General features: G+C 37.8%; 1 protein-coding gene across 3 annotated transcripts in view; it reads right to left on the bottom strand.

Annotated features, from left to right (window-relative positions):
- Positions 1–15,072, bottom strand: part of ubr2.S (ubiquitin protein ligase E3 component n-recognin 2 S homeolog) — a 174,915-nt gene that overhangs the window by 30,828 nt on the left and 129,015 nt on the right. For all 3 annotated transcript variants that reach the window (XM_041564059.1, XM_041564058.1, NM_001096196.1), the window contains 12 exon segments: positions 14,513–14,612; positions 12,321–12,449; positions 10,918–11,101; positions 8,623–8,684; positions 7,721–7,831; positions 5,744–5,809; positions 4,461–4,583; positions 4,227–4,290; positions 2,588–2,712; positions 1,683–1,735; positions 1,493–1,595; positions 1,163–1,211 (listed from right to left, as the gene is read on the bottom strand). In XM_041564059.1, the coding sequence (XP_041419993.1) occupies positions 1,163–1,211; positions 1,493–1,595; positions 1,683–1,735; positions 2,588–2,712; positions 4,227–4,290; positions 4,461–4,583; positions 5,744–5,809; positions 7,721–7,831; positions 8,623–8,684; positions 10,918–11,101; positions 12,321–12,449; positions 14,513–14,612 (1,169 nt within the window).

Raw genomic sequence — 15,072 nt, 5'->3', positions numbered from 1 at the left:
AACTCCACTTATGCGCCTCGTCAGTAAGCGATCGGGCTATCGATCGGGCTATCGATCGTGCGGCGATCAGTTTCTCCTCCCTGCCTTCCTTATAGGATAGCCAGGGAGGAGAAATTGAACGCCGCACAATGGATCGTCGCTGTGTCACCTTTTCTGAAGAGGAGCGGAAGCGGAATTTTCGGTAAGTTATTTCTTAATAAAGGCTTCGCGATTTTAACGTTTCATTTGTCTTGGTGTTTTTTTTCTATGTATACTAACAAATTTTTTTAATTTTTTTTTGATGTAACTGGTCCTTTAAATAAACCCAAAAAGGATCCATTATATATTAGTTGGGATCATGTACAATTAACTGTTTTATTATTATAGAATAAAAGGAAATTATTTTTGAAAATTTGGATTATTTGGATAAAATGGAGTCTATGGGAGACAGCCATTCTGTAATTCAGAGCTTTCTGGATAATGAGTTTCCAGATAATGTATCGCATACCTGTAACAGCTTCTCTGACCAATTAATCTAATTTTACACTTCATGATTTGCATCAACTGCTAAGCTTAGTTTCTCAACAGCAGCAGAGACCACATTGAGTTTGGGAAGTTCCCGTGCACAGCTTTAAAAATCTGGATCACCTCTGTTAAAGGAATGTTGAACTTTTAGGCTGGAGCAGCAAGTTCAGTATATAAATTAAGGAAGTTCAAGGAATATTCATTTTTAGGATTAAGTACTCCTTTAAAAACAGATAAAACAAGTACATGCAAAATATTTGTATTACTAGCCACATTATTTTTACATCCCCCTGTACAGGTATGGGACCTGTTATCCAGAATGCTCACGACCTGGGATTTTCCAGATAATGGATCTTTCCATAATTTGGATCTTCATACCTTAAGTCTACTAGAAAACCATGTAAACATTAAATAACCCCAAAAGGCTGGTTTTGCTTCCAATAAGGATTAATTATATTTTAATTTGAATCAAGTACAAGGTAATGTTTCATTATTATAGAGAAAAAATTAACTGTTTTTTAAAAATTTGGATTATTTGGATAAAAGAGTCAATGGGAGACGATCTTTCCATATTTCGGAGCTTTCTGGATAATGATCCTATGCCTGTATTACTATTTGGTTCCATACAACCATTAATTATATTAAATAAGTTATGCACCTGAATCTTCACCAATCTGTCTCTTCAGTTTGCGCTGTGCTTCCTCTGCCTGTAAAAAAAAGCAAAAATCAGAAAAGAAAGATCATTTCTATGCAAATTCAAAGGCATGATAAGTGCAAGGATGCCCATCTGCCATGGAATACAGTTCTGAACTGACATTTATAAATGAGCAAAAACAGGCTGTTACTTTGGTTAGATGTACTGTACAACAAAAAACATCCCTTGTTAGCATTTATTGTATCTAGCTTGCAAATAACAAAATTGGAACAGTCAATGGTAGCACTAACATTTTGGTCCCACGGAAACACAAAAGCTAAAGAGAAACATTACCTTGGACTGTTCAGCCCTTGAGAAGTGAAAGTAAAACAGGTTGAAATCCTTGGTACATTCAGGCTTCAGTTCATACAGGCCTCGTCCTGTTAAGCCTGGTTTTCTTAAGTTGAGTGGAAACAATATATTAATATTGCATACAGTATTAATGAATTCTGTGCAATTTAGACAAGCAGGCATACAAACTTACTTAAATGAAGCAATAGTTCCAATCACAGTCTCCATTCCGGTTTCCTTATTCTCCTGCAAGTAAAACACAACCAAGCATTATTCAACACGACTCAAAAACCTCTAATGTTGCTGCCGCTGATCAAGATTTAACCCTTTAAAGCAGGGGTCCCCAAAAAAGAGCCACATATTTTCCAAGGACCGGGGGGACGGGGACGGGTAGGGGGTCAGAGTCCAATTTGGGTGCACCGGCGTCCAATTTGGGTGCGGTGACCCATAGAAAATAGAATTGGAAAAATAATTATTTCTGGTGATCTATCTGAAAACAACTAGTTGTTTGAAGGTGAACAACCCCTTTAAGGTTGAGTTTTGGGACCTGTTATCCAGAATGCTCGGGACCTGGGGTTACCAGGTAATTTCTCTTTTCATAATTTGGATCTTCATTCCTTAAGCCTACTAGAGAATCATGTAAACAATAAATAAACCCAATAGGCTGGTTTTGCTTCTAATAAGTTTTAATTATATCTCAAATTGAATCAAGTACAAGGTACTGTTTTATTGTTACAGAGAAAAAGTAATTTTTTTAAAAAAAAAAAATAGGATTATTTGGATAAAATGGAGTCTATGAAAAATGGCCTTTCTGTAATTCGGAGCTTTCCGGATAACAGGTTTCTGGATAATGGATACCATACATGCAATACTAATTATTATGTTAACAAATCAACCAGCAAATATGCAATTACAAATATATTTTTTTAAAAGATTCCTTGAAATTAATTTCATGTTAGTGTCTGTGTTTCACATATAATTAGGATTTTATGCAATAAAAAAGCTCCTTTCTACCATATTTCAGTTTAATACAGACAGAGGAACTGTTAAAGAGGAAGGTGCAGTATAGTACATTACTTAATGTAGGGCATTACTCACATCCTCTGGCAAAGCCTTGACTAGCTCACTGTGGGCCATTGGTTTGATGCTCAACTGATGGATAATTTCACGTTTTATCACATCCGTTGCACTGACTTGTCCCACTCCAGGACAAAATCTTTCCCCTACAATAGAGAACAAAAACGGTTATTTAATCGAATGAAGTGCTGGAATATGGAGCATATGTAATTTCTAATAATGCAAACACAATTAATTGACAGCAAATTCATGGGTAGCGAAAAATAGTCTGCATACTCCAAAGGTTTTTAGAGCTGTTTGGTTCAAACCTCCTTTGACGTTCAAAATTTACTCTGGGCCCCCTTTATTTGATTTATATTAAAGTGACACTGAAAAAATACTTTTTAAAATACAAATGTAGATTAAAAGTTACCAATCTTTTTTTGCTGAGAGGTTTGTTTTTGTAAGTAATTGTTACTTTAAGTAACAATTAAGTGACTGTTTTTCCAACCTGACTGTCCCATCTCAGTTGAAGTTTCTAATGCTAACGGACTTCCGCACAAATATGGCAGCCCCTCTCATAGGTGATCACAGGGAGTCAGATGGCAAAATTATAAGAAGCATACAAAGTCAATTTTATGGTAGCTGTAAAAAAAAAAAAGGTTACATTTCTGGTGTCATTATCTCTTTAAGGTTACAGACAACAGAAAATGCTTCTGTTAAGTAATTAACCATTGATCCAAGAATGACCTTCAGGCCTTCCATGGGTATTCTCAACAAATTTTTCCATAAATTTGGGCCCCCTTAGGTACTGCTAAAACCATAGGGAAGTCCAGCTCTCCTGTTAAGATAGAAAGGTAAACCTGAGACTATAGTCCCCAGTGACCTACTTTCTCCCCGTGTGGGTCCCAGGGCCTAGAAATACAACCAGGCAGCAGTTTCTTGGGACTTCTCCACCTCGTCTCTATTTTCAATTTCCTACTTTTTTTCTCAAATGCCGGGTTGGGTTTAATTCACTTCCTATACAAGGCAGCTTTTACAAGTCTTTTACAAAACCAATTTTAATTAATTGTCTCTGCACATGGGCAATCTGTGATTGCATCTAAGTAGTGGCACTAGCACTTCATAAGTATTTACTCTATGGTGGTTGAATCGTGTTGTATTTAATTTAAAAATTGTCTTATAGAACGAATTAGCATTTAGCACTTTTATTGCTTTACAAGCAATTATTTAATGATTTAAGCACATAAATATCACCTTTTAACCCAGTAATTAATGGTACCACGTTTAATATTTAACCCATTGAATTATTGTTTTAAGCACTTGTATAATTCCTAATTGGTTTGGGGTGTGGAAGGAAGGGGGGGTTTTACTTCCTTTCTCTTGGTCTAAGCTTAAATTGAACAAGTAATACACACCTCCATCCCTTCAGGAAGTGATTTATTTTAATTGGTAAGGTTCCTACAAATCAACCTTTGTCAAATTGGTTCTAAGTTATATCCTTATTGGCTGTAACTTCAATGGCTATCCTAATAATAGTTACAAACGATTACATTTTCCCAAATATGTATTGAGAAGAAAAGAATCTGATTCTGCTAACCTGCATCTGAGCAGATTTACCTGCAGCTGCTAGTCTGTAACTGAACATTTCACACGTAAATCATATCATTTAATATCTTACCGACAATCATGATGATTAGGTGTAGCATTTCTTCAATGAGTGTGTTATTTTGTTGTATTATATCCTGAAAGAGAATGGGTAGCAGTTCAACCAAATGTAGATGTTCTACACACATGAATTTTTTGGTGCAATTAATACACATATTAGGGCATACAATTCTTAGGGCGAAAAAAAAACAACATAATATGCAAAATAATGCACAAAACCCCCACCTTTAATTCAATAAGAAATTACCTTATGCGTGCTTTCTTTCCGGAATCTCTTGCCGTAATCTGGAGTGCTGAAAATCTGATAAAGTTCAAAACGGCTCAACACAATCATTAGAAAATGATTTGGGTCCATCATAGATGCTCCAGCCTACACGAATAGAGAAACGCTACATTTCAAAAAGAATATTTGAAAACTTATAGGTATTGTCTTATTTATAATCTCAGAAAAAAACAGAAACCAATGTGGTTAAAGGAGAAGGAAAGGTATTTGTACTTGGGAGTGTCAAATGTTAGCACCCCCCAAGTGATTGTATTTACTTACCTGACACCCCAGGTCAGTGCTCCTATCAGCAGAAAACTGCACTGGCCCATGGTTATTCCAGCGAGCACCACGGATCGATCGTCCTCCTGCTTCTTCTTTCTTCGAATTTCCCGGGGCAGAGGCATGCGCAGTAGAATGATACAGCCAGCTTTTTCGTTAAAATTCGGATTTTTGCTCTGCTGCAAATGCACAGCCCCAAGAAGAAGGAAGAAGCCGGTGCAGTTTTCTGCTGATAGTACCGGCTTGGGTGCCAGGTAAATAGAAACAATCACTTGGGGGTGCCTAACTTTTGGCAACCCAAGTACAAATACCTTTCCTTCTTCTATAACCCCACCCCCTCTTTAAATCACTAATATTGTTTTATGTATTCCCTCATCACATTTTTGTCTCACATCTTTCACTTATGTTTCTACGTAAGTGACACCAACAAAAGTCAACATAAAGTGGTAAGATCCTGAGACCCAGATCTGATAAGAGATATGCCAAGACTACATACATAGGACACATACAAGCTACATTTAAGGCAGTGATCCCCAACCAGTAGCTCGTGAGCAACATGTTGCTCTTCAACCCCTTGGATGTTGCTCCTAGTGGCCTCAAAGCAGGAGCTTATTTTTGAATTCCAGGCTTGGAGGAAAGTTTTGGTTGTATAAAAACCAAGTGCAATGCCAAACAGAGCCTCAATGTAGGTTGACAATCCACATAGGGGGCTACGAAATGGCCAATCACAGCACTTATATGGCACCCCAAGAACATTTTTCATGCTTGTGTTGCTCCCCAACTCATTTTACTTCTGAATGTTGCTCACAGGTTCAAAAGGTTGGGGATTCCTTATTTAAGGCATATCCAAAGTAGCCAACACCCACCAAAAGTACACCCCGGCCAGCTTGGAAGTCACTGGGTCACAAACAAATTATGAATCAGTTAAGATGTAAACAATAATTCTTTCAAGCAATAATTGTACTAAAAAAAGCAACATGTGTTACCTGAAGCATCACAATATCCTTGTCAAACATCTCTTTTCGACATTTTACGTTGTGATAATAATAAATCTGTGAAAGGAAATGCAACAGATTCAGATGACATATAATTTCAGCTGTCCGGTGTTTACATTGTTCTGTTGTTTAATAGGCAAGTAAAGGGTTAATCACACTGGGGATGTCAATTTGTTAAGCAACCTCCAGTAATTATAAATGTTAAAGGAACAATAAGTCCAAATGAGCATTTCAGGTGGCACTCCGGATAAGTTTGAGGGAGTTTATTGCAACATTAGGGTAACAGCTACCCTAACAGTACTACTATAGTTTATATAAACAAGCTGCTGTGTAGTCATGGGGGCAGCCTTTCAAGAACAGGATATACAGTTGATAACAGATAAGTTCTGAAGAATACTTCAGAGCTTATCTGTTAACTGCTGTGTATCATTTGCCTTTTCTCCTTTTTCAGCTTTGAATGGCTGCCCCATAGCTACACAGCAGCTTGTTTATATAAACTATAGTAGTACTTGTCTTTTATCTACTGTGTATCCTGTGCTTGAATGGCTGCCCCCATGACTACACAGCAGCTTGTTTATATAAACTATAGTAATACTTATCTGTTATCTACTGTGTATCCTGTGCTTGAATGGCTGCCCCCATGGCTACACAGCAGCTTGTTTATATTAACTATAGTAGTACTTGTCTTTTATCTACTGTGTATCCTGTGCTTGAATGGCTGCCCCCATGGCTACACAGCAGCTTGTTTATATAAACTATAGTAATACTTATCTGTTATCTACTGTGTATCCTGTGCTTGAATGGCTGCTCCCATGGCTACACAGCAACTTGTTTATATTAACTATAGTAGTACTTATCTGTTATCTACTGTGTATCCTGTGGCTACACAGCGGCTTGTTTATATAAACTATAGTAGTACTTATCTGCAGTGTCGGACTGGCCCACCAGGATACCAGGAAAACTCCCAGTGGGACCTCCTGCTTCTAACCATTTGGCCTGTTTCATGGTCAATACCTACTTCTGTATGGTAAAAGAGAGGCTAAATAGATAAAGAATAATAAATAATAGAATAGAAAGAAAAGAGACTTGAAAAATAGAGGTTGAGTGAGGTAGAGGAGAAATAGTTTGGAGAATGGGCCCCTGGACTAAAGTTTTCTGGTGGGCCCCTGGCAACCCAGTCCGACACTGTTTATCTGTTATCTACTGTGTATCCTGTGCTTTAATGGCTGCCCCCATGGCTACACAGCAGCTTGTTTATATAAACTATAGTAGTACTTATCTGTTATCTACTGTGTATCCTGTGCTTGAATAGCTGCCCCCATGGCCACACAATATCTTGTTTATATAAACTATAGTAGTACTTATCTGTTATCTACTGTGTATCCTGTGCTTGAATGGCTGCCCCCATGGCTACACAGCAGCTTGTTTATATAAACTATAGTAGTACTTATCTGTTATCTGCTGTGTATCCTGTGCTTGAATGGCTGCCCCCATGGCTACACAGCAGCTTGTTTATATAAACTATAGTAGTACTTATCTACTGTGTATCCTGTGCTTGAATGGCTGCCCCCATGGCTACACAGCAGTTTGTTTATATAAACTATAGTAGTACTTATCTGTTATCTACTGTGTATCATGTGCTTGAATGGCTGCCCCCATGGCTACACAGCAGCTTGTTTATATAAACTATAGTAGAGTTTCTGAAGCAAACACACCAGTTATACCAGTGCAGGGCAACACTACATTATATTGTCATTACTTTAAAAACTTTAATTTTTGGTGTCACTGTTCATTTAACCTCAGATTTCTGTTCACTGACATGTGCACCACACAGGGCTCCTGAAGATCAGCGCTGGTACAGTGGATCCAGTATATAAAGTACAGCATTTCTAGACATTATCTTTTTTTAAGGCTTTAGCTCTGCTATAAATCTTAATTGGTAAATTGCAGAAACATGAATTCCTTTACCTGATTTACTAATGAAAAGCCATTCCTTCTCCACATCCCGGCATGAACTTGCGCACATAACACCAAACTGCGGAGAGGATGCTCTATAAGCATCGGTGGGCTCAGTTCACTCTGCATGAATGAAAAAAAAAACACAAATCAATCAACAGACACAACATGTGTAAAAACTAGGGATGCACTAAATCCAGGATTCGGTTCGGGATTCGGACAGGATTCGGCCTTTTTCAGCAGGATTCAGATTCAGTCGAATCCTTCTGCCAGGCCGAACCGAATCCTAATTTGCATATGCAAATTAGGGGCGGGGAGGGAAATTGCGTGACTTTTTATCACAAAACAATGAAGTAAAAAATGTTTTCCCCTTCCCACCCCTAATTTGCATATGCAAATTAAGGTGCGGATTCAGTTCGGTATTCAGCCAAATCCAAAATAGTGGATTTGGTGCATCCCTAGTAAAAACAACACATTTACCCACAATTGATCAGTGCAATGTCAGAGACAAAACACTCCTTTCTATAATAACAAAGGTCTACTTCCGCTGGAACTTACCAAATTATATATAACAGTCATATTTTGTCCCTTTTAGTTTCGATCCTCCAAGTGGGCTATTTTCTTGTCCCCCAGATCCCCCAAAAATATATACATTTATCCTTTGCCCCCCAATCATAAATATATCTGAAACCAAGGACCATGAAAAGAAATGGCTAGCAGCTGCTCATTCAGCAGCTCAGTGATGCATGACAATGGCGAAGAAAAAAAACAGAAATGTGACTATAAATATATGGACAGTAGTCTTTGCTATTGAACACAAACAATTTACAAGTTGTGGTGCTAGTTTTGTTTAGGCGCTCTAGACAAGAATTGTAACTGTAAATATAGTTCAGCAATACCTAAAGCATACTCACAAAGGGAAGCTGCTCTGGAAACCTGTATGCTACTTCGCTTTTACTCAGCAAGGCATGTAGCCCTAGGGATCAACAAAGGAGGAAAAACATAGATAAACATATCCACATTATGCAGCAATACCTAATTCAACATTTTTATTTGGTTATTCATAAGTTAGGAGGTTCTTTTTTTTTTGTATAGGTCACCATATCCAGAATGTTGCCCTTCATCTCATGTACAAGTTGAACCCACAGCAGCACATTTCTCTCTCTGCTATGGGAGTTTAGGAGTTGAAGTTGTACAACGACTATAAAGTGCCTGAGGTTTAAAGTACAGGTATAGGACACATTATCTGGAAACCCGTTATCCAGAAAGGTCTAAATTACGGAAAGGCTCCCATAGACTCCATTTTATCCACATAATCCAAATGTTTAAAGGGATTCTGTCATTATTTTTATGATGTCGTTTTTATTTCTAAATTATACTGTTTACACTGCAAATAATTCACTCTACCATATAAAATTTCAGTCCTGAACCAACAAGTGTATTTTTTCTAGTTGTAATATTGGTGTGTAGGCAGCCATTTCCGGTTATTTTGCCTGGTCATGTGATTTCAGAAACTTTAGGATGGAACTGCTTTCTGGGAGGCTGTTGTTTCTCCTACTCAATGTAACTGAATGTGTCGCAGTGGGACATGGATTTTACTATTGAGTGCTGTTCTTAGATCTACCAGGGAGCCGTTATCTTGTGTTAGGGAGCTGGTTACCTTCCCATTGTTCTGTTGTTAGGCTACTGGGGGGGGTGATATCACTCCAACTTGCAGTATAGCATTAAAGAGTGACTGAAGCACAAATCACATGACTGGGGACAGCTGGGAAATTGACAATATATCTAGCCCCATGTCAGATTTCAAAATTAAATAAAAAAATATCTGTTTGCTCTTTTGAGAAATGGATTTCACTGCAGAATTCTGCTGAAGCATTTTGAAAAAAATGTTTTTTTTCCCTCAGTATCCCTTTAAAGACAATTTCCTTTTCTCTGTCTTAATAAAACAGTACCTTGTACTTGATCCCAATTAAGATATAATTAATCCTTATTGGACGCACAACCAGCCTATTGGGTTTATTTAATGTTTACATGATTTTCTAGTAGACCTAAGGTATGAAGATGCAAATTACGGAAACGTCTAATCTGGAAAACCTGAGGTCCCACGCATTCTGGATAACAGATACTTTATAGATGCTTTGTGTGCATTCTACCAGACAAAGGATTATGGCACAATTGGCAGGCTGATTGCTGCTGTTTAAAGAATTTTCTGCGAATAAAGGTGGGCAAAAAGGTACACATGGATCTTGCCACTGTCATTAAGCGAAAAATTTACAACGTAAAGTATATGGCCCTTTCATATATGCAATGCAAAGTACAGGTATGGTATCCGTTATCTGGAAACCCGTTATCTAGAAAGCTCTGAATTACAGAAAGGCCGTCTTTCATAGACTCCATGTTCCATGCTCCATGTTCCATGCTCCATGTTTAATGAAAATTTTTCTTTGTAATAATACAACAGCACCTTGTACTTGATCCAAACGAAGATATAACAAATCCTTATTGGAAGCAAAACCAGCCTATTGGGTTTATTTAATGTTTACATGATTTTCTGGTAGATTTAGTGTAGAAAGATCCAGATTACAGATCAGTTATCCGGAAAACTGATCTGAGTATTCTGGATAACAGGTCCCATACCTGTACTCCTGCCTTGAAGCGCTTTAGTCCTAGGTTCTAGTTCACCCAAGACACTACTGCAAGGTTTTTGTATGTTTTCCCAATGCTTGTGTGGGTGTTCTCCTGGTGATCCAGCTTCCCCCTTCCACCTCGAAAAATATACAGGAAGGTTAACTGGTTCCTGATAACGTGTGAATACGATTGTGCCCTTAGATTGTAAGCTCCACTGGTGCAGGAACAAAGCAAATGAGGTATAATTTCTGTAAAGGACTGCGGAATATGTTGCTATGTTGATAAATACTAAATAATCATATTGATGTGCCAAGAAAGCCCTTACATTTACCCCAGTATGTTTTTTTCCAGTGTAAATAGATACTACAATGCAGAAACAGCACAATAATATAAATGTCAGAACATAAAATCCCTGCAACACAATGCAAAGACACATGTCTAATAAATACAAATCAGGAAAACAGATAATGTGACACCATTTTGACTAATTCTTATCCTTGTTTCTCTTTGGATGACAAACACATGCTTTGCCATTGGTTAGTAATAAACTGTTAAATGAAAAATGAACATTACTAGCTTACCTGCAAGCAAGCGTGAAACAGGCAGGTGAATGCTAACTTTCTCCTGAGAAATACAGTATCGTATAGTCTCTACTGAATGGCCAGATATACTAAGAGTAATAGGTTGCTCCCCATCAGTAAAACCACTATGGCACTGCATCAAGACAATAAGGCACTTCTTATACGCTTCAATGAGGACTTGTTCCTATTAAACAGAAAAGAGACATAAGATCATCCAGCTATAACCCACTGTACAGGTGTCCCACACGATTATATGAGAAAAAAATCAGGATTGGTCCCAACAACCACCCAAAGGGCCTACACAGCTTCTGAAAAAGCTGTGTAGGCCCTTTAAAGGAGAACTAAAGTTTAACTAAAGAAGTAGCTAGAAATGTTGTACATTATGTTTTGTGCTTCTGTACCAGCCCAAGGCAACCACAGCCCTTTAGCAGTAAAGATCTGTGTCTCCAAAGATGCCCAGTAGCTTCCCATCTTCTTTTCTGCCTATTCACTGTGCTGCTGTCACTTACTGAGCTTAGGGACCCTCTCACAATATACAGTACCCATAGAATAGAAATGTCACAATATAAGGCTGATTATTAATACAGATAATTACTACATGGCAGCACAGAAACCAGTGCAATTAGCATCAGAATTTAATAATCAGCCCTGTAACATCAGCTTATATTACAGACAAATCTCATTTTCTGCTTGATAATTTGTGACGACCCCTAAACACAGCTGCGCGGAGCCCACTGAGCATGTGAGTGTCACAGACACTTTCCAAGATGGTGACCCCCTTTGACAAGTTTGAAGTCCTGGATCATTGCTGCTATTGACAAGCTGAAACTTTAGGCTGGTGCAATAAATTCAGAATATATAATATGCCATTCCTTTAAGACTTAAGAGTCTAAGGGGTCTCTTTCCGGGTACATTCAGTGGTTACACTGCTATGGTTACACTGCATTGGCTTAAACCTGACTAGTCTTGGGGGTGAGGGTACCAGTTGTTAGTGCTCAGATTTCCTCCAACTGCCGTGCCCCTTTATAATGAAGGGAGCATACCGTAGTGGATGTTCTTAGAAAAAACATTTAAAATTATGGGGTCCCTGTAAGGGGACTTTCAAGACCTGCTGAAGACTAAACCAATGGCCTGGTGACAGATACTAGTTAAATTAAAGCCATATAGGGACCAATATTCTGCAGACAATATTGGCCTGTGTACTGCTAGATTCACTTCATAAGAACCAGCATTTTAGCCCCACTGTGACTTTTTTCTGTATGTGACCCAGGCATTTTTCACACTATAATGAGTGTGTGCCTCTTTATTTTCTATATATAGATTTACTTATAAATACACACACACAGAGGTAGCTGGAAAACGTCAAGTGGAGTATTGAGCAATTTAGAATAATGATGACTTACATCACAGGAACACCAGTCTTGAATCATTGAAATGATGTGTGTGAGTTTCATCTGCAAAGTGAAAGCTGCCTCCCACTCAGGCTCCATCTCAATATGCTGCCCAACCTGGCGTGTTATTGGGTCCATTCCCTGAAAGGCAAATGATTATGTATGAGTGATCCTCACTTAAATCTTCTGTAACCTACAATAACCAGCTTCCTCTGACAGCTACAGACTTTATGTTACAAGCACTGTTTGTAGTACAGGTATGGGACCTGTTATCCAGAATGCTCAGGATCTGGGGTTTTCCGGATAATGGATATTTCAGTAATTTGGATCTTCATACCTTAAGTCTACTAGAAAATCATGTAAACGTTAAATAAACTCAATAGGCTGGTTTTGCTTCCAATAAGGATTAATTATATCTTATAGTTGGGATCAAGTGCAAGTTACCGTACTGTTTTATTATTACATAGACAAAGAAAATATTTTTTTCAAATTTGGATTATTTTATTATAATGGAGTCTATGGAGACGTAATTCAGAGATTTCTAGATAACGGGTTTCTGGATAACGAATCCCATACCTGTACCTGCAACAATTGAGAATCCCTGTAAAACAAAGCTATTTTGCTCTACTGGGACAATAATGTGTGCTCAAGTTGAACTGGGGCTGACCTAGAGCACATGGCTGTGAAGTCGTTTATCAATTAGAGGAAAGTCGTGGATCAATTACAGAAACGTGTAGGGGTGACTGAGGGCTGTTCAAATCAGGTGTCAGGGTGTAGGTGGTTGTGGACAGAGCAGTAGTAGCGGGAGGAGAGGATCAGGGAGTGGGTGGGATGCTTGGGTGTCAATACTACTTGACACAGATCTATTAAATACAAATATACATGAGTAAGTTCAATTGCCTTGATTTTCATGCTCCAATTATTTATGGGGACGAGGGGAGCATTGCAGTGTAGAAAACATTGAGAATCTTTCAGGATTCCCCAGTTCTATTTCACAAAACCCTCCTGTGTACCTTGGAACTATGGCCATAAACTTCTCCAAATATTGCTTAGAGCATGCAAGACAGAATCCTTTCAGTCGAAACTGGAAAACGAGAGCTCTGGGTTGGCCCTACATTATCTCCTATACAAAATATTTGTCTTCTTACAAAGCCAGCACTGATAACACTGTGAAGAGAAGTATGTGAAAAGTGCTAACAGAAAAAACTGAGAAGTCAAGGAGGTTGAATAAACACTTGTGCTTCTCTCAAAAATTCTCTTATAATAAGCAGTCGATTTTCCAGATAAGGGTTTTGTACTGTGTTAAGGTGGATGTACATGGGACAATATAATCTTATTAGGCAGTGTATTGGGCCCTCTGACAGGTTTCCCTGACTCTTTTGTTGATGCTGTCCTCATTCCGACCACCTGTATTATAGACAATGTGATCAGATCGTTGGGCCCTAGGGCCCACAATGGGATCTGACTGATATTGGGGAGAAATCTGCTTGTTTAACAACCTCACCAAAGAACGGATCTCTGCATGCATGGTCACCTTTAGCCACTTGAAAAATAATTGGGTAAAACTTTTTATATGTAATATAAAAAAGTTGGTGTAAAGGTGATAGCTTTATTGGGTAGCTTAGATAATAATAAACTTTCAGAAAATTTGTTTCTTCTTCAAAGCTGCCCATTATTACTAGTGATTTTCTTCCCTGTACAGCTTCGATGTTTTATACCACTGAATAATAAATGAGAGCATTCTTTCAGATAATAAGGTGATAGTTATCAGTATAAAGAGTAGATACTGTACACACACACACATATATCTATCTCTATCTATATCTCTTTCTATATCTATATCTATCTATATCTATATCTATCTCTATCTATATCTATCTCTATCTATATCTATCTCTATCTATCTCTATCTATACCTATCTCTATCTATACCTATCTCTATCTATACCTATCTCTATCTATACCTATCTCTATCTATACCTATCTCTATCTATACCTATCTCTATCTATACCTATCTCTATCTATACCTATCTATACCTATCTATATCTATCTATCTATCTATCTATCTATCTATCTATCTATCTATATCTATATCTATATCTATCTATCTATATATACATATACATACACACATGTATGTTGCAAGCCTGTCATTTTCTGATCAGATTACTACCTATTTATTCTAGTTATTTTGCACCACACCTGCATGCATTTTAGCAATTCAAGGAAGACATCAAACCCCTCTAGGTATTTGCAACGTAGAGCATCTGTCCACTCCAATGGCTTGCTTATCAGCACATACCTGCAATGTAAACAAACTCCCATTAGTAACTTATCCGAACCTTAGCACATAAGAAGCATGCAGCTCTAGTTGGTAAAGAGAGATGCTGGGAAAAATGATAATAAACATTTGAGCAGAGTTTTGGAATGGGACACAAATTAAGTCTGGCATTCCTCATCGACCCAAGAACTAGCATACAATTGCCTATCTTTTTTTTATTGCAATAGTCTATTGCAGAAAAACATTTTATTGTATTAAAGGAACAGTAACACATAAAGTTATTAAAATAGCATGTACTATTGCCCTACTAACAATTATGTTTTTTTGCTTCAAAAACACTACTATAGATTGCAAAGCTGAAAAGGCACAGCAAGAAAGCTGTGTAGCATACAATGGGCTTATTTCTCGCACAAAAATATGGGATCAAATAGCTCTCTACGAGACTAAAGGCTGACATTATATAAAATAAGACATTTTTTGC

Source organism: Xenopus laevis, chromosome 5S (genome assembly GCF_017654675.1).
Source record: "Xenopus laevis strain J_2021 chromosome 5S, Xenopus_laevis_v10.1, whole genome shotgun sequence".
NCBI lineage: Eukaryota > Metazoa > Chordata > Amphibia > Anura > Pipidae > Xenopus > Xenopus laevis.
The sequence above is the reverse complement of the archived record's forward strand: the minus strand, read 5'-3'. Positions and strand labels throughout refer to the sequence as shown.